The sequence below is a fragment of the Onychostruthus taczanowskii genome, unplaced genomic scaffold (assembly GCF_017590055.1).
Source record: "Onychostruthus taczanowskii isolate IOZ18803 unplaced genomic scaffold, ASM1759005v1 scaffold1, whole genome shotgun sequence".
Classification (NCBI taxonomy): domain Eukaryota; kingdom Metazoa; phylum Chordata; class Aves; order Passeriformes; family Passeridae; genus Onychostruthus; species Onychostruthus taczanowskii.
The window spans coordinates 3,814,447-3,837,065 of record NW_024496525.1 but is presented as its reverse complement, the minus strand read 5'-3'; the positions used below and the strand labels follow the sequence as shown (position 1 = coordinate 3,837,065).

Below are 22,619 nucleotides of genomic sequence, written 5' to 3'. Positions count from 1 at the left end.
TTGCCTTCAGACCCATCCTGTAGGGAGTGTTGCCATCAGCAGGGGTTCAGCAGTTTCACTTTCCTCTACCTCAATTTCTACTCTCCCAGCTCACTCAACCCAGGGTACAAATTGCCAGGATGCAAGCAGGGCTGCATGCTGGTAGAGCAGTGGTGTGAGTGGGAAGATGAAAACTTTGTGTGCTTGCTGTAGGAGGAATCATTCTCACTTCTATTTCTAAAGCAAGATCTCTTCTTCTTTGTTAGCAACGGCATTATGTGCTTTTCAAATCACTGCTTTATGCTGCAATGGCAAAGAGGGCTTCTACCACTGCCCATCTGTATTTGCAGCCTTATCTCCCTCTGACCCGATTTCTTCTAGATTCCTGCTCAGTATTCCTTGATTTTTTGCTCTGCCTGGGTTTCTCCAGCATTTCACTTCTTCTAGATTCCCACGTGAAACTCAGGTATGTCTGTATTGTATCTGTATTGTATATTGTATTCAGGATAGTCTGAATTGACATCACTGATACTGTTTTATACGCCTCAATATGCTCAAGAATTTTCCAACAGTAAGAAGAAAGGCATTCCAAAAGAGTCAAGAAGCAAACCTGAAAAATATTAACATTCTTTGACTCAGTAATTTACTCAATGTGAACTTTAATTGACACATGATATAAACCCCCCTGAGCAATAAAGAGAGTGGGGCACTAAAGTGGGAAAAGCAAGTTTTCTGCCAATGGGGCAGACCATGTGACAGTCTGTGCCATGGCAAGTGTGCCTCTGGCAGAAAACAGACAAAATTTCAGGGAAGAGAATGGGAGAAGCAACTCACACAATGCAGCCGCAGTACATGCAAAAGAACTGTGGCTTGGTATCTGCTCTGCTACCTGGATTACTCTCTTGACTCACTTTCCTAAATTTGGAGCACAGCTCTGAAGAGGAGCACACATCCATGCAGCAGATGTGGAGACCTGCTCAGTGCATGTGCAGACAAGATGCATAGGTGAGGTATTCCCCAGCTATTCTATCCTGGATAAAGGTGGCTGCTGCCATCGTGTCTATCCATTACGGGAGAGCAAAGAGCAGCAGGAACCGAGCACCACTGGTTTGTGTGAGCACACCTCTCTCCAGGCCTTTTCTCATGGTAAGCATGCAACTTCACACACAACCAGGGTGCAGAAACACAGCCACGACGAGCCTGCACAAATACACCAGAGGACCTGCCTGATGAAAATCCACTGAACTCTCTGGGAGGTATTTCATCCATTTGAAGGAGTTTGGCCTCAGACTCCACTGTTGCCAAGGATAAGAACTACCAGGCTTTCCTGAAACCCTCCCATCACTGCTGGACAAGAGCTGCAACATCCTAATAAGCAAGCTCACTGAAGAGCTTGAACTGGATGGAGCTTTTTTAGTTGCTATTGTTGTTTTACAGGCAGTACAGAACACCTAGCATCTCTCTGAGCATATGCTGAATCCCTCAGGAACAGGAAAGCCACTCTAATTCCTAAAGGCAACAGTGGATAAGGACCTGAACATTCCTCTGCTGTTCTATGGAAAAATAAATAGAATCACTCACTTATTTAAGGGTAAAAATAAAACAACATCTCAGTTCTGTGAAGATCTGAAACATATGTAACCACCCTTAGGCAAGAAATGACAAACAGGTAACATACAAAAGAATTTGTTTCACTTAGGACTTTTCAGCAATTACAATAATTAAAAACCATCAGTCACATCTAAATTAGGAAGCGTTGGGGGAATAAGAAAAACGTTTTCTTCAGAAAAATGAAGTAATTCAGCTTTCATAATTCTAGCATATTACTTGATACTATGAGCTGAAGAACAAAAGAACACTAAAATTCAATATAAATCAACAGGGTTTTTAAAAATATCCATGATTCCATCAGCAGCAGAGTGGAGGTGTAGTTTCTTGCCTGAGCTGGTAAATCATCATGGAAATTCTGCTGGGCTATTGTAAACAATGACCCTTTAATCATTTTACTGGGTAAATTTCAGCCATTTCTTTACCCAAGATTCTGTTGTCTTTTTTTTTTTTTTTTTTGTTTTTGCACACTAGTACAAAGCCTACATAAGAAAGCTATCATGACAGCAAGAAACAAAAGGATCATGAGAAATTTTTTCAGCAATCCCTTTTTTTTCCTAGAAGGCTTTAAGAAAGAGTACTTAATTGTCAGTCATCATAATCTACTGTTCTCTTAAAGTCTTTACATCACTTAGGCTAAATTCTGCCACTCTGGGACACGGGGGCTGAAATCTTATCTGTAATGCTGGTTGCCACTGCCTACTCAGTGTCTCACCAACTCCTAAAAGGAACAAAGTTCCTCCACAGGGACTTGTAAGGAGTACAGAAAACTGTAATTATCAAAAAGTTACTATGTGCACTTCAGAACAATCCTGTAAGAGCCATGTGCCCAAAATGCAGGAGCACTGAGCAACCCCTTGCCCAGGGATCTTGGCCAACCCAGTGAGCAGCGGGCCCATGAGAAGGTGATGAGCGTTGGCCTCTTTTGGGGCACAGTAACCACAGCAACAGTGTCTGGAAAAGTAAAAAGTGTCTGGGAACTCATCAGACCAGTCAATGGCTGGAACTGCCTTCTATGAGCAGCCCCAAAAATAACACCAAGAATTACTAAAGTGGGTATCAGTTATGACTTATCCAGGCACAGTATTAGTCATTCTCCAGTGGCTCACCTTTCTGCTGGGTTGGCTGTTTTGTCCCTCTTCTCTTCCTTCCTGGTCACACTCTAGCACATATATTACTCTGAGCGACACAACAAATCCTCAGGAGGTCTACAATATTACTCACACAGGTGTCTTATGTATCAGTGTGAGCAGCTGGTCACTTTCTGTTCATAACTGCTTCTTTTAAACTCTGCATCTTTTACAATTTTATTATTACTTCACAGAACGGGTCAGGTTGGAAGGGACCACAGTGTGTCATTTGGTCGAACATCTCTGCCCAAGCAGGGCCATTCTAGAGCACGTGGCACAGGATTGCATCCAGATGGTTCTTGACTATCTCCAGTGAAGGAGGCTTCACAACCTTTCTGGGCAACCTGTTCCAGTGCTTGGCCACCTGCAGAAGTTCTAGTTCCTATTCAGGTGGAACTTCCTGTGCTTCAGTTTCTGCTCACTGCCTCTTGTCCCATTGCTCTCCTCTGACAGACACTGATAGACACTGATGAGGTGCCCTCTCATTTTTCTCTTTTTGAGGCTGAACAGGCCCAGCTTCCTCAGCCTTTCCTTATAAGAGTTGCTTCAGTCTCCTAATCCTCTTCCAAGCCCTTCTCTGGACCTGCTCCAGGAGCCTCATGTCTCCCTTGTACTGAGGAGCCCTGATGCAGCCTCACAAGGGCTAAGCAGAAGGGTCAAATCACTTCCCTAGACCTGCTGGCAATGCTTTTCCTAATGGTTCCAGGATACCACTGGCCTTTTTGGCCTCCAATTTTACTTTTTATAGTATATACAATTACTTAAAATGTTTTCTAAAACCTCTGACTTAATTTTATTTACAAAACCCTTGACTGCTTTATTTACCATAATTTATTAAAACTGAAACGAGTTTGAAAGCTAATTTGTTTTCCTAATTATTTATGCCATTTAATTTAATTATTTTAATAATTTAGAAAATTTAAATAATATATTTGTTCTCTGCCTTCACTACTGTCTGCCACTGTATTTGAACTGGCTTTGACCTGCATATTGGACCTACACCAGTAAAGAACTTATACATAGGTCAAAAGCCATTAACCATATTATTTTAATGGACTAAACCTAGTCGAAACAAAACTTTCTTTTCATCTGTTTCAACACAGTCAATACCTGCCCCTACTATAAAAAGCTTCCATGAGAAATAATTTTGAGCAAATCAAAACCGAGAAAATTACTGGCCTAATTTAATCACTGAGTAATTAGATCTGCTTCTTTCTCTGTGTGAATGCAGTCAATAACAACAGTACTATAATTACAATCTACCAAAAAAATAACCACATAACACTTAAGCAAAGCATCTACTGCTTTGTCAAAATCACAATACTCTACCAAGACAAGCTGTTATCAGCACAGCTTCCCCCAAACCAAAGACTGTTCCATGGGTGCAGCTTCCCAGCAGCCAGCTTCAATGGTTATTAGGGATTTCATTTTCTCAAGGAGTATAGCTCTGGGACAGTTCACCATATGGTTTCACCTCATGGAGAGAACTGAGGATCTCAGTGAAGTTATATAAGAAAAATAAAATTAAGAAGATAGTGAGAGTTGCTGAGCAACACAGTATCTTTCCGGTTACAGTCACAAAATTTGCCTATCACGGGATTCTGGTTTTGAGTTCTTTCAGTTTGAGGCTTACTATAGTTGTCTCTGCAGATATGAAACAGGCAGGCTGTCATCTTGGTCAGACCCAGGTCCTGAACCTGCTGACATTTTTATACCAAACGTAAGCAAAATATAATTAACCTCCACGTTTCTTCTGATAATATATACATACACATTCATGCACACTTTTAAAATACATAAAGCAGATAGCAAAAGACTTTGATTGCAGATGATCAAAAGTCCATTACTTTTTTTTATAATTATCCAGACTATAACAAGTCCTAGGCTTGGGATCATCTGGTATTTGAAGAAAACTTAGAACACCCTACAAGACGCGGAGCAAGTGAGGCATACATGACATTTTTACCATATTTGTTGGGAGAAATATAACTGAAATACCCACAAGGTTATGTGTAGGGAAGCAAGGTACAAGATTTTCCCATAGCTAAAACAAAAATGCCCCAAACAACAATGACAGCAAATCCCTGAATTTATCATATAAGGCACTTTATACTTTCAGCAGCCAGTTTCTATGCTCTTGGTCCCTATTAAACGTTCCTGGAATCCTCAAGCTCAGGAGATTCTTGCTGCCAAGTCTACTACCCACTTGGCTGAATCAGTCATGAATCACAAATTGAGACAAAGATCTCAATGGGTGGGAGGTGAAAGAGCAAGTTAAGTAGGAGAATGCTCCCCAAATGTATGTGAGTGAACCCTCACACAAATCTTTATCACTGAGCTTCTGAGTGCAACGCTTAATTCAGCTCCCAAGGTCGCCTAAGGCTCCCACAGCAACTCAGCCCCTTTATTACCACATTTCACCTTCTCCTAGTCCTGGGCAGGAAACAGGTTCCTCAAGCACCAAACACTGATCCACAGAGGAGTCAGTTTTTATGGCTAGACCAAAAGCTATCTGGGGCCAGAATGCCGTGCTGCGATAGAAGTGACGTCTGGACAGCCTGCTCCAGAGTGCAGAGCTGCGAGCATCGGCTTCAGTCTGTGCCCTGACAGCCAACAGCATCACTCTTCACACCAAGATCTATGCCAATCAATGCCAACTGATAATTTGGCCAAATCACAGCAAATCCTTCTGCCAGGAAAGCTGTGTTACTTCAAATGCCGTCAGCTGTTGCTCAAGGAATACAGCGTAACCACACCCCTGGTCAAGGATATCCCCGAGCCGTCTCCACCTACTGGATGCCTTGGCAGCCCTGACCATCCCTACATCTAAGTTCCCAAGGGAACTTAACACTCCCTGCTTTGTCACACAGTTGATCTTCCCGTGATGTAGGAGTGCCAGCTGGAGCTGTAAGACTGATAATCAACAGCAAGGGAGCACATGCACTCCTAAAGAGCAGCAGTGTGCATGCTACACAAGCAGCCTCCTGATCAGCACCTCTCATCAGACTGCCAGGCAAACTGTGAACACACCTTCAACTCTCCCTCCCTCCCTCTCTTTCACCCTCCAGCCTCCAACCTTAGACAAGAAACAGTGCTTAGCCTGTTCTTAGCCCTTGATGCATCTGGCTTTGCACTCAGCCATGGGTGAGGGCCACAGCTGCTCAACCAACATTTGGCAGGTGGATCCTCTGACTGCAGGGTTTCCATTTCCTGTTTGTGCTGCACTCAGGATGGGCTGGGCTAAATCTTCGGAGTCATGAGAAACACTTAATGCAATAAGCAGAAACAACACTGCAAGTCAGAAGCCTCAGGTTCCTGTGTTTTCTCCCCTGTGGTGCCTCACCATGCAGTGAGATGCACACATAATTTGGTTTTGCTACTCTTTAGGATGCGTGGTAAGCCTGCTGGGTGTTCATTATGTCTGGACTAAAGGAAGAAGTGAAGGTAAGAGAAATGGATGATCAATATCAGACTCAGTTACTAGGAGAACAAAATCCCTTGTCCCACCCCATAGCTGAATTCTACTTGTACAGTTCAGGATCAGTTCCCCTCTAAATCAGAGGAAAATGATCTACAAAGAAGCAAAACCCTTGCTTGCCCTCCTGCAAAGAGCACCAAGAGCCACAATCTGCTGACTATTCTGCAGGGATCTATATCAGCATTTTGTTTCTGGTTATTACCAGTTGAAATATCTGCAACCCCTACATTATTCCCAGGACAAAAGACAAAATAATAAAGTTAGATGGCTTCAAAGTTGCATTGTCACAAGGGTTTCCTTCATTTATCTCACAGATATATTGTAAAAGCTGATACTGTTGATTGAAAAACAGATTTTAATTCAACAAGAATAAATGTTTTCTGCTCTAAGGGATGCTAAACTGCCTGCCTTCCATAGCAGGCATTAAATATGGCTATTATCCCTACTTTCACAGCTTGTGGTCTGCTCTGAAAGACACTAGGTCTCTAACAGGATGGAGCTCTGCTACTGTCCCTACTGAGCACAGGAAAGGTGAAACAGTGACATTCTGCCACTATCAGGATTCTGCCAGAACATCAGTCTTGCTGGAAACTGAAATGTTACTATCCAAGAAGTAAACGGAAAGTTCCTCACTATAGGAAAGTTGACTCAGAGCCCAAACATTCAAGATTTATTCAGGCTGTCCATCACCCAGAACGGATATGTGGTAAATCAAACACCACTTTAGCAGATGGTGTGGCAGAAGGAAAGAAATCTTTCTTAACCTCCAAAACAACTGCAGTTTAAATATTCAGGAACAGTCTAGCAATTTGATAGTTCTCTGCCTGTCTTCCACATCTCATGGGTCACTGACTGACATCTCCAGTCATGAGAAGGGGACATCTAGAAAGACAACACTCTTTACATGATAAAATAAGCCAAACATCCTATCAGGTAGGACACAGAATTATCAGTTCCAAACAGGATGAATATTTGGGAATACTTAAAACCCAAATAGATCCACATTTCTCTGTGCATAGACCAATAAATAGGTTTAGCCTAAAACATAATCCCAACTTGTTAAGGCGCAAACTTGCCATTTGTGAACTGTGCATGACCTCAAATCCAAATGTTCTACAAGTGCCAATCAGTTTAAACCAGGTGTGGTTTCTGTGTAACATCAAGGGACAGTGTGTTCTGGCAAGAAGCCAGGAAATAACTTCAATAAGCTAATCTCCCCTGAGTGAAGCTGGGAAGGAAGCTGAGCACGTGCTTCATCTCATTTGCAATGGCCGTGCAGTCTGTTAGCTGCAGACACAGCTCCATCCTGCCTGCCCAGCAGCTCAGGGCTCGGCACACCACCACTTCAACAGCCCACTGACTCAGAGGCCACAGCAGAATCTCCAGTCTGAACAAAGAGAGAAAATTTTAATGCTTATCCTTTCTTACACATTCCTACTTGCCAGAAACCACTACCATCCAACAGGAACTGCAAAACTGTTTTCTACTAGTTGGTCAAAGATCCCTCTCTTCCTCCCCCCAGCAGTTTGGGTTAGTGGGCACACATTGTAGGCTGACCCTGCTTTCAGCACATCCTCACCTAACAGCCCCAGAAACTGCATCCCACACAACTTTGAGATTCTGCCTTTGAGAAATGTAACAGTGGAAGACCATTGTACTGTAATTAATTTTTCTATAGGAAAGGATAGGAAGCACAAGGACAGAATTAAGGTTGCTGCATGTATATATCTACATACATATAGAGAGGTTACTGACCGATATTGATTTTTAAAACATTTTTACATAACTTTTCCACCAAGATAATTCGGCATCTAACATGTCAGACACTCACAAAAGACCTGAGCTAATTTCACTGCTTCAATATGGAATCTAGGTCCAGATATGTGCCCTTTCTCTGCTCCAGTTCCCACAGCTGCAGGTTGTAACAACTCTACCTCAGAACGCTGTTGAATAATTTAAGTAATTAGTGCTTGTAAACTAAATTAGAGGCACTCAAATAAGACAGTCATGTACTCAAATAAGCAGTAACTCAGTGTTAAGTGAAAAGGATTATGAGAGTCTAAAAATATGTCATGTAAAAAACAGGCCACACATATACTAGTAGCAGTTTGCCAACTGCCCTTCCATCGATCACAAGACAAAGTCCAGTACTCCACCTCTGCTGCCTTGTCTCCTCTGAACTGCCTCTGCCATTATCCTCTAAGGAAGCATAAGGAGTTACTGCCTCACCTGCAATGCACTGCACTGTTCAAACAGGGCCCACCCCTGGCAATGGAATGCAAGTGTCAACATGCAACAGGCACTGCTGCGGAGCGGGGTGCGGTGTTTACCTAGGGGAAAGCCACATCCTTCAACCACGTTAATAACTCCAAGCTTCAACACAGTATAACCCTGAGATTATTCCAAACCACTCTGTTGAAAGGATTTTGAAATAAACAAACAAAAAAATAACAACCCAAACCAAACAAAAACCCATGCTCCTATTAATGGAATATGGCAATGATTAAGAAACCTGTAATTCTATGGAAATGAGGACTCTTCACCTTATCCCATTGGAGAAAGAGGCTTACAAGGTTTGTTTTTGACCCAAACCTAAGATTAGAGAAACTCTTCCTTCCCCAAGTCAGCCCTAAGAACTATGTAAGGAATACAGAGAAAAGATGATTTCTCCCCTTGAGCAAAACTACAGGATCAAAAGGTAATTTCTGTTAACAGAACAACGTAAGAGAAGTGAGTTGAATTCCTCCTCTGTATCAGTAGCAGCTAGCCCCAGAGACAAGGGGTTATTTAAGATTTTAATTTCCATAATGTAGCCTTAAGAAAGAGAATCAAATTCAAACCTTACATAAGCATGAGTGACTCAACTAAAGACTGAAACTGAAACAAGGCATCTGTCTTCCTGAAGAGTTGTGGGTGTTTGAACAATAGCAAATGTGTTTTATGGAGCATGCTTCCTCTGCCCGGAAGGTAAACTTGTGTTCACCACCAGGATACTGGAGATCCCACCTTTGTAGAAGCATAAACATCAACTGCCAATTATTAAGATGCAAACTCACCTAAAAATAAAGTAAAATAAAGAGGGTGTAATTTATAAGGACCATTTATCTACCAAAATTATTATCTGATGGTAAAAGAGATTTAAAAACCCCCATAAAACTTCAAAGAACTTCATACTGTTGGCTCCTAGCAACAGAACTGCAAGCCACACTCCCGTATCTTGCACAACCACCTACACCAGCCTCCTGATATATGGAGCAAGCAGCCCTTCTGTGCCACATTGGACATAGGTAGCAAAACCCAAGAGGGACCAATATCAATTTACCAGGGCTCAACAAAGAAGACAGACATTTGAAATGTCATCTGCAGGTGGATGATGACCTACACTGGACAAAGGGGAACAGGCCACGCAGAGAAATTATTTCACAAGACAAGACTGATTTTGCTGCCCATCTAGTCTTTTTCTTAAAGAATGCAATGTAAAAAGAATATTGGTGATTTGGCTATATTCATCCTATAGTCCCAGACAGGATTGTAAAATCAGAAGACTGAAAAGGCAGACTAGGATCAAGACACAGAACTATAGCAATGGAAGAGGACATATTTCTAGAGATGATATGGAAAATCCCAATGGATAAACAGGGACAGAAGACAGATTATTAATTATCTGTCACTCTAGTTTTAATATTGGAATGAGAAATCATAATCAGGATATCAGCCAGTCCTATCACTGGAAAAAGACTTGGAGACTGTTGGCATAGTGATTAACTATGACAGGACTGTTACAGAGCTCATGACTTACTCCCTTTCTTGGTGTCTTTGCTGAAAGCAAGTAATTTTCTGTGGTCTTGCTATAGGGGCCTGATTAGCGCCCAAACCCAAGCACCTGAAAGTCAGGAGTCTCCACTTTGAAATCCTTTTATAGGTTTTTCAACAGAATGTCAGGATCTGTCCTGAAATGAGTACCTCAGGATTTAATTGCTTATTCCTTCTGGGTTGGTACAAGGAAGGCAAAAAAGTTCCTTATTTAAATGCCACAGAACAAGACAATACAAAATGTATCAAATTATCAGCTCAAAATTCTGATACTCAGCATTTTGCACGATGAAAAGTGAGAGCTGAAGCGTAGGAAGGTTTGTTAGTTTCTGCACATTATATTTTTCTCTGAACAAAGCTGACCCTTTGTGGGGTCGATGACGCCGTCCCTACAGACCATACATGGGTGGCAGAGGGAGCCCACACCAAGCAGAGCTTATCATTACTAGAATATTCAGGTCAAGTGCACTTAGCCAACAACCCACTCAAACCCTGCACAAGATAACAGCTGATCTGCATGCAAAAACACTGCTCACACAGATTGTTATCCTTTCTGCTGCATCACATAAGCATACAATGATGGAGAAGAGCACAAAGGCCACACAGCCTTCTCTAGCTCTGCCTCCTTCAGAAGACCAGGGTCCCAAAACCCAGATTTCCTGCACAACCAGCAAAGCCCAAGAATTCTTTATATGTGTTTCATTCTCTGGTGATTTGCTCTAAGTTAACCACCTCAAAAAAGAGCTAAAACTCTTTGGTTTGCTTCAGATTGAACAACTCTAACAAAAACTTGAGCTGTTTCCAAGGCTAGAAAAAGATTCATACTGACCCCACTACAAAATTTCTAGTGAATCCTCTGAAAAGCTTTTTAACCTTGAATTTTGAGGAAGGAACCTGAAATCTAGGAAGAGGAGTGCTTTCAGGAGCAAGCAATGTGAGGAGCAGAAGTCAATCTGACAAAGCCTGGCAAATTGTAAGAACCTCAAATTAATTTGCAGTAGACTCTCATTAGTACTTAATTACCTTCTGTGGAGACTGTTGGGCACAGCACAAACAAGGGATCAACGTAGCTCAGCTGTGAGGGATGTGTTCAGCCACACACAGGAAGGGAGCTTGAGGAGGCTCAGCTGTGCACCAGGCAGCTGTGAACTAGGTTTTCCCCACACCAGAGGGGAACTATCACAGTGCCTGAGGAGCCTCTCCAAGCGCAGCCCTGCTGTGAGTGCCCTCTCTAGCACGGCCACCTCACCCGGGCCCGGCGGCGCCGCCTCGTTCCGCAGCGCGCACTTTGGGAATGGAGGGAGGTGAAACATCACTGCCAGATGTCAGCACCTTCCTCTCCTGGAACACGTTCAGATCCAGAACTGCATTTGAGCTAGAACTTTAATAATGCCTTAAATGCAAAACTGAGTACTCAGAAGTTAGAAATTTTCAGAATTGGAGTTTTTGGTACAAACTTAAAGACGCCCATTACAGCAGCAGTACACTGTTTTCCAGATGTTAGTGAATTTGTTCTCACACCCTGTTAAATGAAGGGCTTTATTCATATCTTCTAAAGAAAAATACTGAAGGAAAGATAGGTTAATGTGAAAAGTACAACTAATTTTGAAAGCTTAAACTGAGATGTCAACCTTTGCTTTTCCTAATACCCAGTTATACAATACTGTAGAATACCGTTGTAGAACAGCTCCCACTAACTTTGGCTGCATGTACAAATGTTCAGTGTTTCTGCTAGTAAACCTCACTCTCAAGTTAGTCAAAAGGAGAATGAAAAACATACAGTTATTGGTCATGGTGAAAGTCTCCATAAATAACTTCCCTAGTCTCTTTCCAGGCAAAGAGGGACTGTGAAAGTGTGAAAGGCAACAGCTCTCCACATCAGCATTCAGCAGCATTAAACTGGGAAGTCAGCCTTTCCCTTCTGTGATCTGCTGCAGAGCTATCTGTGAATAAACAGAGGTTCTGCAATACATGACATCAGTCACTGTGGAACTGTAACTTATCCTTTGAGTTGACTGAAAATATAGAACTGTTGAAAGTCATGAATTCTTTGCATCAAGTGCTATGCCTACATGTAATGAAAGACAGTAGAACATTAACAGGCAGGCACGTGAGTTCTTTCATTACATATACTTTCGATGTTTGACTGATGATTTCTTAATATAGTTGTCACATGTTCTCTTGCTTTTTTTTGAGAATGTATTTTCCTTGAATTTTAAAGCAATAATCTGCTTGCCTATTAAGTTTTGCTCTTCCCCATGCATTTCCAGCAGCCTTCCCAATCCCTGTCAGTCACTCCCCTTCTGTCTGATGGTACATAACCTGAAGCTATTACAACCCTCTCACCTCATCTCCAAAGTTTTGCTCTTAAGTAGCCTGCATTAGAACCTTGCAGCTGCCCTTTGCACTATGTGTACCCATAACACTGGTCATCTGAAAGCGCATGACAGTACCACTACCTGTGCCACATGCTCAGATCTGTGCCAGATGCTTCCAAATCTTTGAAGATTTTCAGCAGAGACGGTGATTTCAGAGCACTTGAAGAGGTTCCAGTAGTGGAAGGTCTTGACATACGGCAACGGTGCTCCCTCCATTTCCAAAGTACGTGCTGCAGAGTGAGCCAGAGCAGGCTGGTTGGTGAGAAATGCCTTCTTGTATGGGAAAACCCAATTCACAGCTGCCTCGTGCACAGCTGAGCCTCCTCAAGCTCACCTCCTGCGCCTGGAGTGGGATGGCTGAACACATCCCTCACAGCTGAGCTCCATCAATCTCTTGTGTGCCCACAACACACAGACTTCGACTAGCACCAGCACCTCAAAGGTGAGAAGTAGAAGCCTGCATTTGATTCAGCACTCCACCACAGGAAGCAAACAAAGTAGAGCACAGAAAACAGTGCTGTCTTGAGTGAACATCACTAGAAAGAACCGCTGCAGTGTTCTCAGCTATATGGAGCTGCTTGAAAAGAGCTGAGACACAAAGAAAGCTGTGTTCTCTGTAGCAGCTCAGAGTAGTGAATGCAGCTGTAACTAAGACTGGATCACTTTATGCTGGGATGTGGCAGAGATCAGGAGACAAAATCAGTTATATTGATAATGAATGATAATTTTCTACCATCACTGAAAACAAAGATCTTCTCTCTCTAAGCAGTGTTCAATGCAATTTATCAAGAGACATTATTCTTATCACATTGAAGTTATACAAAGTACACATGAAGTTGTATGAAGCAGTTTCTGCTGATAGATCCCAAGTGAACTGTGCCATTCCCACTAACTAACTCATACCATTCTGCAACAATCCAGCTTCCTGTTAATCCTCTGGATGAATCAGACACATTTCAGTACCAATGACACCCAGACTAAACATGTTTCTATACATATTCTTTATCACCTGTAACCACACCTCTGTTAGAATGCAGCTCATGGACAGATGAGGTCAGAAGGCTGAATAAGAACGGCAGACTGAAGCTGAATGTGAGTAAAACAAACCTGGTAATAGTGGGCTGAGGTAAACAGTTTAAAGTGTTTGCATCACTGTGTCACCTTACTTGGATATTTCAGCCTGTAAATTGGAGTGCTCCTGGATTCTGGGTTAATGCCAAGCTCTCACAAAGCAGTGTCTGTGTTCTGCTTGCTATAGTCACCAACTGGCTTGGAGAGTCTGTCCCAAGCTCTAAATCTGGATCATGTCAAGTCTACAATCACTGCTTCAAATGAGCTGTTGATTTGTCTTTGGCTGACTTCTTCCCAAGCTTGCCAAGGAATAGAAGATTTCCTAACACGCAACAATAGCCAGGCCTGATGGGCTCAGGGTAGGTTTCTATAGAATGTGTCTCACACCTACATGTTTTGGAATGTAAAAGATTTCATCCTTGTGAGGAGTTCATCATTCATCAGTACAAAAATCCACTCAAATGCTGCTGGTTATGTGTTATCCCAGAAAGCATTCTCCATTACTGACAGGAATGAATTAGTTAAGCATTGGAAACAATACACCAATACACCACCATCGGAAACACCACCACCACACTGTTCATCCAGTGTCAGGCCATTTGCTAATCTGTGAACTTTTGAGATGAAGCTCTCTTGGTAGAGAAGAGCACTTAAAAATTCCATTTAAACCTACGCTATGCAAGATCCAAATTAACATGGACTGACAAGCCAATTTTCTCTGCCTCAGCCCCCTTTCTCTGCAAGAACTACCCTGACTGTGAAGGAAGAAGAAGAAAGATAGACTTGACTGCTGCTGTACATAAGATCACCTTTTCCTTCCAAGATGTATGAGGTTAACATTACTTTTTCTACCACCACATTTTATAATCACTACAAAATGCCATCTGATGATCCTTAGTTTTTTCTCAGCCACTGCTAAACAAAACAGCTATTTACCACATAAATACAATGTGCATTCTCAGCTTCCGACATTAAATTGCATCACATTGTGAGCATTTAATCAAACCAATTCACTTTAACATATTCAACTTATAATAAATTTTAGATGTGAGTTGAGGTAATTTTTGATTATGTTAACTGCCACACTAATTACGCACGGTACTCAAATAAACCAGTTAAAAAATATTCACTCTAATCAAACCAGCCTAACAGGGTCAGAACCCAAAAATATACAGACATGCAAAATTTCCAAACTATTGCTCCAACCATTACCCTTATTCCTTTTAAGACTGGCATGGGTTTTCACCAATAAATCTGCTGAGTCAATGATAGTTTGAGAAAAAAACACTTGGGTATGGCCTCTTTAAATATGCATCACCCAATGATGAGGAGCTGCTGTTACTTTTTCCTCACCTTTCCAGCTGAAACAAGCATTATAAGGAAGTTTGAACTATAAAAGTGGGCATACAGAGAAACTTCTGCAACCCACCCAACACAGCAGGTCCATAAGGAAAAAGTTAGCACAGAGTTCTTTCAACTTTACACTGTATGCCCAAACAACATGTCCTTTAACATTGAAAAATGAAAACGATCAGAGTGAAATTGATTCAGAAGAGAAGAATCTTATAATGTCTAAGTCACCATTTCAGACATATCCAGGACTAGAAACTTTTATCTGATAAGGCATTTAATTGCCTCTCTCTCACCTGATTTGGGAGCAGCTAAGTAATTTCCTTACAGACAAGAATCCACACTACTAATAAAAAGTCACCATTAGACCTGATACTGCTGGTGGTTTGATACACTCCACCACTGCAATGTACAGTGGTGAAGAATTCATCCTCAAACTGAGAGATGGCTCTCAGTTCTGTTTTGTTCCAAGTACTGTGCAAACATGGAACATTACTGCTGTTTGCCTCAAATTTGTTCAGTATACAATAGGAAGATTTCAGTATTTGCTACTGTCATTATAAATATGCATGGTTTTAGCAGCATGAAATGTATTCCATCAAAAGCAGCTGTTTCGTGAGCAGAACACTAGAGAAGCTTAGTTTCTACTTGACTGGTATCTACTGTCCTGCACCCTTATCTGAGTATCTACAGCTTGTCACTGTCCTCTATAAACTTGTCCCAAAAGCCCTCCAACCTCCCTAACATTTCCACACCTCCTCATAACTCCTCCCTTTCACCCTGTGCCTCAACTAGCACCTTCCACATTCCCTAACCTCGCCAGCCCACAGCACTGTACGATCCCTCCCACACCTTCTCCTAACCACCCTCAGGAGAGGAGACACTACCTGCTGCAGCTGGATCCAGCATGGAAGCACCTAGGGACTAGCCAGTATGCACATGGCAATTTGCCAGTCAACAAGTGAAACAGAAGATAGCTGTTTATCTCCTCTAGCACCTTCTTCCCAGAGAAGAAAAAGTATGCACTTATTTTGGTTTCCTCTCTTCCACCCAGTCTGACCTTACTGAAACTTTAAAGAGATCTTGAAGAAACTTTGAGATGTCTATGCCACTGCCAAATTTGGCTGAAACCTACTAAAGCAGTTGAAATTGAATTGATAGAGTGATTACACAAGCTTTCTTTCCTTTGGAGAGTAGGCTAAAATCCCATTAACAGTCTTACTTATGTCATCCCGTCATTCCTATTCTTCATTTAAAAATAACAATTACATTCTACTGCATTAGCTTATGTAACCCACCCCTGAGCCAAAGTAGTTAAAACTTTCATCCTGTATTTATTAATTTATTTAGTTAGTTAGCTACTAAGTGTGTGTGCCTTTCTATACATTTGTCCATTTTAAGGTACTTGATGATATGAAAAATACAATTAAGAAGATCAGTGAAAACAAACCAAAAGCACTTCACTAATAAATATCCCCCAAAGTTTCTGGACTGGTATCACTGCAGGCAAGAACTGAACTGCTTTCTCTCTAGCAAACTGTCAGCTGTTCTCATGGTTACAGTTCTAGGAATTTGGAATGACAGGTCACAGCTATGAAAATGAGTAGATTTATTTGGCATGTTTCTATCTAGTAAATAACATTCTCCCATAAAGAGGACTAGAGGCTGCTGTACATTATCATGGTGTTTATTCTCTGTGAAAACCACTCTTTAAAGCCTCTGTCCCAACAAAGAAGGTGCTAACCAGACTTCATACTTCTTAAAACTGCTCATTGACAGAATGAAGACAAAAATACATAACTCTTATATCCTCTCCATTACTATAAAGGCACCACTGGTGTTTTCACTGCAAGATTCAGCTGTGTATATACACCTCCCAAGGGCACGAAGCAAGGCTACAAAAGTATGCTCCCCATTTAAATGCAGGAATGTTAGTTTTTGCCATAGGGTAAAATCTATTCTGTCAATTGGCTATTTTAAAAATAACCAATATTTCTTCTTTTAAGTTACTGCCAAGAGTTACAAAGCTCCAAATATGTCATTATGCAGTTTCCATTATCACAGCTTTGCACCATTGGTTTTCACAAACTCCAAGTTGAACAAACAGCACAGCAGAACAGGCTTCTCTCATACTTCCATCCCTTCACTGTTGGAAGGGTCTTCTTTCAGGAAAGCCAGGACAGCCCAATTCAAAGCCTCTGCTAATTACTGCAAAATGGCATGGATAACTTATGCAGAGAAACTGGAACACCACCCACTGAGCTGCTCTCAGAGGTGGGCCTGCCCCATGCAAACAGTCCCAGCGGAGCCAGGCGGGGACTGCACTGTCACCATCCATCGGCCCCAAGGTATTCACTGCCCCCAGCACTCCAGGGACATGCCCACGTACTGTGCTCAAGAAGAAACAAAAATTTAACATCATCATGATGTGTCAATCCATCCAACCCCAAACGCTCTGTGGAATACTTCACTGAATCACTCATCCTCTTGGAAAGTTTTTTGCCAAGTGAACTACCAAGGAGAACTTTCCTCCAAGGAATACAGCCAGAGACAGAACTCCCAAGCATACCATCCTGGGATTTACAGCCTGAGAACTCCAGGGCAGCAAGCCCTGGACACAGAGGCTCCCCAGCTTCCCATCTCACACACAGTCCTGCACAGGTAGCTTGAGAGCCCACAATATTTCAGACTCGGCTGGGTCGTGATCTCCAGATCAACAGTAGCGAGGCCTGGGAGGGCCTTCTTCAGCTTAGGTCTCAAGTTCCTGGGTCTCCAGATGGAAGCCTTGAAGCTCTGATAACAGGAACATTATCAGAACTTCCACTCCCACAGTTGAAGACCTGGGCAAGTTTCCAAGGTCCCTGGTAGGCACTGGGGAGCCTGGTAGGCTTGACAACCCAGCAGTTCTCTGAGCATTGGTCTCAGTTTAATCATAAGGCGCCAGGCTCCAAATTAACTTCCACCATTTCCAGACAAAAGTCTCAGGGAATTCCCCAATACAAGAGAAATTTTAAAATGTCAAAATTTCCCATGAATTAGGAAACAGAAACTTTGACCCACCTCTGATTCCAGTTTCCTTCAGAAAAGTCTCTATGCTTTGTGTTCTACTCTTAGAACAAGCCTTCACCTATTAAAATACACTGGAAACAATAAATATAAACAAAATGTTTCAAATTGCCTCTAAATAAAATCTTCAAAATATAAAACCATTCCATAAGTTATCCTGAAATTTGTAGTTACTTTCACTTGCATGTGCGTGCCTTGAACCCAAAGCCTTCCACTCTAAAATAAACATTCATCCTGCCTCAAGACTTACGAGTTGAAAGGATGCATCCTGTAAAGCTGAACCCCCAGAGGTTCAAAGCATAGACTCCAACTTTGGCACCGTATGAGGTCAGTTTTGCTGAGGAAATGACTGGACAGCATTGTCCAGTACCAAAAGACATCAACCACAAGAACTGTCCTGGATGCCTCCAGGTATTGGTGAGCAAGGGCAGTGCACCTGACCACAGGAGAAACAGCAGATTCCTGGGATTCGAGCTCTTGGTGGGTAATGCACCAAGGAAGAGAGGGATGAACCATGTAAGAAGTCACTGAGAAGGTAAGCCCATTTAATTTATTAGGTAGTGCCATGAAGTTCTGCTGGTTTAGAGCCCTAGGTACCAGTCCCTGCTCGGGTTTGACGACTTGCCACAGAAGGGATAATGAGATAAAGAAAATCAGCCAGAATGCAAGCTCCTGGGCACAGTTTGCCCCATGTTCCTCTACACTGCAGGAATGGAAACATAACTCAGCCTTTTAAAACATCAAGTATTTCACTTGAGTTGAGGGAATACTTACTTTACCAAGGAGGAATTAAACAGTCCTGCAGCCGCACTAAACTTTGGAAAACTGCAAAAACTTTTTCAAAAACTGAATTATTATAATACTGTCAAAGTTCTCATTTTCCCACACACCTAAGTGAACAGGATGGTCTCTCAGAGTTTAAAACATTTATAATATGGATATTTTTACTGTATCTATAAATCAGTGTTAGAGATCTTCTTCTTTTAATATTCTATTTTTTTGTAATTAAAAGGTGACTATAAAGACTTCCTAAAATAAAGTGGTAGCACTCACATGATACATGCATGTCAGCCTACAGGGAAGATACAGCCCCAATCATTTAGGTCTCAATTCTGCATTCAGTACCAATGACTTCAGAGAACCAGAAGCATAAGCTTTGACGTAGCACAGCTTCTCATCTGAAGAATCAGTTTTGCTTCAGTCTATATTCACAGAGAGTTTAACCAGCTACCACGATGCCACCTCAGAGTTCTCTTACTGCTGAAGCATCAGCACTTAACTCTTGCTGCACACATACTGCCATAGCAGGGATAATGAGTCAAATGATCCCATGGCCTTTTATTATCTTTAATTTCTGTTCTCCTGCTACTTTCACAAAATTGCATAGCATGTCTTTTAGAAAAGAAAGCAAAACAACTGATTTTTTTTTTTGTGCAAACCAGATGCTATCTCAGAATCAAAAGTACAAACTAAGTAGTATTATTACAGGTTTCTTTATACTCAAAATGACAAAATACAAAACCCTTTTTTTCCTCTTCCAAAATCAGGCTACAAGTTGATGCAAACAAAACCAATATTGTGCACAGCATTTTAGTTCCTGTACTATGTGTCCTCTAAAGTAGTAAACCCACAATTACCATGAGAAAAGTCCAGCTGGAGGTATCACCTACAAGTTGCATTACTTCTTCTTTATACCTTTTTTATCAAAGCATATGTTCTGCTTGAAAACAATTCAGCACCAATGAGTTGGCAGTAGAACAACAATTTAAGCAGCAGTGTCAATGAAGGTGGGAGGGGTAATTCACTAAAGCTACATTTTTCAGGTACAAAAGCCTGAGAAGCATGCTATATGGAGTCAGGGAAATATACATCAAAGACTATGAAAAAGCAACTAACTATATGCCTTTAAAAATACACTTCATGGATGAAAGCTGCCAAATTACAGAGGGGATTTACTGAGAAGAATGTGTTGCTGCCAGAATGGACAAAAGCATGCATTCTATCCATTCCAAGCCCCTCCCCATCTCCTGTCATGCTCACAGCAAGAAGTGGCTCAAAAATTGACAACCACAGACTCGAGGACTGAAAGAGACAAAAAATACCTGCTGGGAAATGCCTGGTAATTTTTTTTTTTGAGCATCTGACACAGGAGACTGGAAAAAAAAGAAAAAAACAACCCACTTATGATCAAAAAACATCTCCTCATATTCTTGGGACGTAAAGTACAACTCCACAGCAGAAAGAAACAGCGCACACCTGGCCGGGTTTTTGAGGAGCCCACGTGCAGAAGCGCTTTTCCAACAGGCACAGCAGCACACTGCTGCCGGCCCAGGACAGGAGTTTCACGGAGCTTTCCTGGAGTTGGGTCACGGAAACCTCACTCCAAGCGGGAGCATCTGCTGGCCCCTGAGGAGCCGGCAGGCGCCCAGCTGCCCGGCCAGGGGGCAGCGCGTCCCGGGCGAACCGCACACCCCTACCTGGCTGGTGTCCTCGCCGTGCTCCAAGTGCACGATGCCCTGGCTCCTACACTCCGTGTCGCTCAGCACGTCGTCCTCCGAGTCCTCCAGGAGGGACGAGGAGCCGGTGGAGGAGACCGAGGAGTTGGACAGCCGGCGGGACTGCAGGTGCAGCGAGCTGCCCGTCCTCAGCCCGCCGCCCTCCGGCCGCGCCGGCCGCGCCTGGGGGCTGCCCTGCGCCTCCTCGCTCTCCTCGGCGGTGACGGTGAGCCGGGGGATGACGGGCGGCAGCACCCCGTTCGGGGGGCGGCAGCCCCTCTTCGGCCGGTCGGGCAGCTGACGAGCGGCGGCGGCGGCGACGGCGGCGCAGCGAGCCTCGAAGAGGGAGCAGAGCTCCCCCACGGTCAGCCGCTTGGCCCGGCTGAGCTCCGGGCTGCTGTGCAGCCCCGCGCGGGGCTCCATGGCGGGGTCGGCGCCGGGCGCCTGCCGAGCAGCGCTCCAGGACCGGCGGCCGGAGGCGTGCATGGGGGAGCGCCGCGCCGCCGCCGCCGGGGAAACTTCTTTGTGGCTCAGTCAGTCTCCCGCGGCTGCCCGGAGCCCGGCGGAGAGGCGCATCTCCAGCCCACCCTGCCCGGGCAGCTCTGAGTCACCCGCGGCGACAGCCGGAGGCTGCTACCGTGCCCGCTGACCCGGCGCCAGGGCCATGGGGGCGCGCTGAGCCCGCCCGACCGCCCGCCCGCCGCCACCGCCCCGCTCCGCCTCGGCGCTGAGGGGAGGAGCGAATCCAATCGCATCGAGCCGAGTCGAGCCGCGCCGCGGGAACCCCTGCCCGCCCCTTCCCGCCGCCGCCGCCTCCACCATCACCATCACCGCCCTTTTGCTTTCGCTTTCCCTGCGGCGGCCCCGAGGAGCGGCCTGGGGGTGTCCCGGTGCCCGTCCGGGTGTGGCGCCCCGCGCCCGCCTTACCTCTGCCCGCCGCCCCTCGCCGGCCGCGGCTCCCGGGCACGGCGGCTGCGCAGCGCGGCGCGCCCCGGCCGCCCGCGGGCCGGAGGGCGGCGCGGCCCCACAGCCCACCCCCGGCGGGGGACGCGGGGGACGCGGCCTTTGACCCTCGCTGGGGATTTCGACCCCCTCAGGGCTGCGCGTGGCGGTGGCGGTCTGGGGTCCGTGTGTGACCATCCCCTCGGTGCGGGGGTGACACCGGGGGCCACCTCCGGGCCTCCGCGGCTGCCGTGGCGGGACCGCGGCATCCCTGGGTGGCTCGGCGCGCCCCGCGGGGGCGGGGATGTGACTGGCTGTCACCAGCCCGCGGGACCGGGTGGCGGTGCGCGAGTGACCGCGCGGTGCCGAGGGCGCTCCCCCGGCCGCGCTGGGGTCCCCACGCCTCGCTGTGGCATCCCCGGCGGGCTGCCGGCGGCGTGGGACAGCGGCCTGCGGCAGCGCCGGCCTCCCGGGAAGGCCGAACTGTCTGTCAGTCAGCGCGTTACTGCTGAGCCGTGCTCGGTCAGGTTGCCTTCAGCCGCCGGTTGCTGCGATACCTAAGCCCCCTTGAAGGAATTTCAGCGTTTGACACCCCCTGCTTTGGTACTTCTTGCCTGCTGAACTCCCACTCTTTACCTAAAATGTAACCCCTCCTGGGCTGCCGCATGTGTTGTAATTGTAGCTATTAAGGCCTTTGGAACAGGAAAGGCGTTCTACCGTAGGGTACATCAGCTGAAATGATTACTAAAATTAATAATTTTGGAACCAAATGCTAAAGTCTTCAGCTGAGTTTTTGCTCATTTATCTCATTGTTTCCTTGTACTCTCCCATCTGCCTCTCACCATCTGCTCTCTCTTGCCTGGTGCTTGAGCTGGGAGCTCCTTGCAGAAGGGGCTGTGGAGCTCCACCACTCCGAGCACAGTCCCAGCCCGGGCCACGGCTGGGACTCCTCCCTCTGCTGCTGCTATAACTGATTTGTTAACCTGTCTTGTGATTCGGTCAGATCATCTGTAAAATAACCTGATCTTTCAGGTTACCTTTGAAAAAGCCTGTTCCAAAAGGCACCACACAACATGCCTTCTGAGGTGGCTGCTGTGCTTCTCACAGGGCCCACAGCTTGTGAATGCTAAGGAGCAGACAGAAAGGCAGCTGAGAAACTTAAAAAAAAAAAACAATCGGTCATCTTTGGACACTTTTCTGAAACTACATGGTGCCTAGACAGGAATTTGGGAAGTCTGGATTTTTGGCTTAAATGGCCAAGCTTTGTGGTGGACTTAGTTTTGTGTAGAAGCTGCAGTGGGAGTTCTCC

The 22,619-nt window shown here is 44.6% G+C and overlaps 1 protein-coding gene across 3 annotated transcripts in view; it reads right to left on the bottom strand.

Moving 5' to 3' along the window:
* The window catches only part of ITPKA (inositol-trisphosphate 3-kinase A), a 39,323-nt gene extending 18,161 nt beyond the window's left edge, over window positions 1-21,162 (bottom strand). For 2 of the 3 annotated variants that reach the window (XM_041398293.1, XM_041398373.1), the window contains exons 1-2: window positions 20,351-21,162; window positions 19,976-20,026 (exon numbers count right to left, since the gene is read on the bottom strand). In XM_041398293.1, coding sequence (XP_041254227.1) covers window positions 19,976-20,026; window positions 20,351-20,854 — 555 coding nt within the window. In that variant the 5' untranslated portion in view covers window positions 20,855-21,162. The remainder of the gene's footprint in view (window positions 1-19,975; window positions 20,027-20,350) is intronic. The other variant, XM_041398457.1, reaches the window with a different exon arrangement.
* Between the last annotated feature and the right edge of the window lie 1,457 nt (window positions 21,163-22,619).